The sequence below is a fragment of the Formica exsecta genome, unplaced genomic scaffold, assembly GCF_003651465.1.
Source record: "Formica exsecta isolate Colony F162 unplaced genomic scaffold, ASM365146v1 scaffold393, whole genome shotgun sequence".
Taxonomy (NCBI): Eukaryota; Metazoa; Arthropoda; class Insecta; order Hymenoptera; family Formicidae; genus Formica; species Formica exsecta.
Genome location: NW_021851167.1, coordinates 2,901 through 4,041, shown reverse-complemented (window position 1 = coordinate 4,041; position 1,141 = coordinate 2,901). Strand labels below are relative to the sequence as shown.

General features: G+C 22.6%; 1 protein-coding gene across 1 annotated transcript in view; it reads right to left on the bottom strand.

Annotated features, from left to right (window-relative positions):
• Window positions 1–870, bottom strand: part of LOC115239691 (kynurenine/alpha-aminoadipate aminotransferase, mitochondrial-like) — a gene marked incomplete at its 5' end in the record, with an annotated part of 7,649 nt that extends 6,779 nt beyond the window's left edge. The window contains one exon of the mRNA XM_029814351.1: window positions 705–870. Within this exon, the coding sequence (XP_029670211.1) occupies window positions 705–870 (166 nt within the window). The remainder of the gene's footprint in view (window positions 1–704) is intronic.
• Between the last annotated feature and the right edge of the window lie 271 nt (window positions 871–1,141).

Below are 1,141 nucleotides of genomic sequence, written 5' to 3'. Positions count from 1 at the left end.
AATATAAAACGAAAAAAATAATAATATCGATTTACCTAAAAATCGACTAACATATAAAAAAAAAACTATAATTTTGGTCATAATACAATTCATTGATTCGCGAATTATATGCCAATCTCGCTGCATTTAAGCATACATTCCTATTTCTATTATAATTTTGCAACGCATTGCGATCTAACTGTTCACTATATTTGTAGTTCAAAATTTATTGAAATCCTGCGGCAAGTATAGCAATTTTCCATAAAGCTATAGTAATTTATTCGATTATATCGTCGGTTTTTTTAGCATGCGAAAATATTGAATAAAATATCGAGTTAGAATGTTTGAATTAATATTAGAAAAATTAATTTCTAATTTAATTTTTAATAAAAATCAATTTTTTTTATATATAAAAAAATTTATCGATAAAGTAATAAATATTTGTTCTTTTGTATGTTATATATATTGTAACAAGTAATATATATGAAATTTATAATTATAGTATATATATATGTATATATAGAAAAAAATATTACATATAAATTCAAAAAATTTTTTAATATTGAATTAGAATGTTTGAATTAATAATAAAAAAATTAATTTCTAATTTAATTTTTAATAAAAATCAGTTTTTTATTTTTTATATAAAAAATAACTCGAAAATAACTCTATATACTTATTAATATTATATTTCTGTTATGCATTAATTTATTAATATTACTTACCCTTGTGTAGATCCATATTGCAACGCTGTAGTCAATTCATGCTTGCTAAATCTTATTAAATTGTCATGCTTGTATGTCAGGGAAATATCTTCGACAGGATATGTAGCGATGTTTGGCATACCAGCAGCAAAAGATATACAGTTTGACTGCGATATGTAGAGATCGTCTGGAAATTTAAAACGTGATACATTAATAGGCAAGAATATCCATGCATTTTATTAATTCTGTTTAGAAAAGAATAAATTGATTTAAGGAGATAAAAAAGATTCTTGCGTTTATAATTTTCGTTTGTTACATATTTTTTCATTCAAAACCTCGTTGCGTTGTGGGATTAAAATCTGCGTGTATTTCTGTCTTTATAAAAATGTGATTGGAAATGTATGGAAACAATGATATATTGTCTTTGTTATTATATTTCTATAGATTTCATTATATTC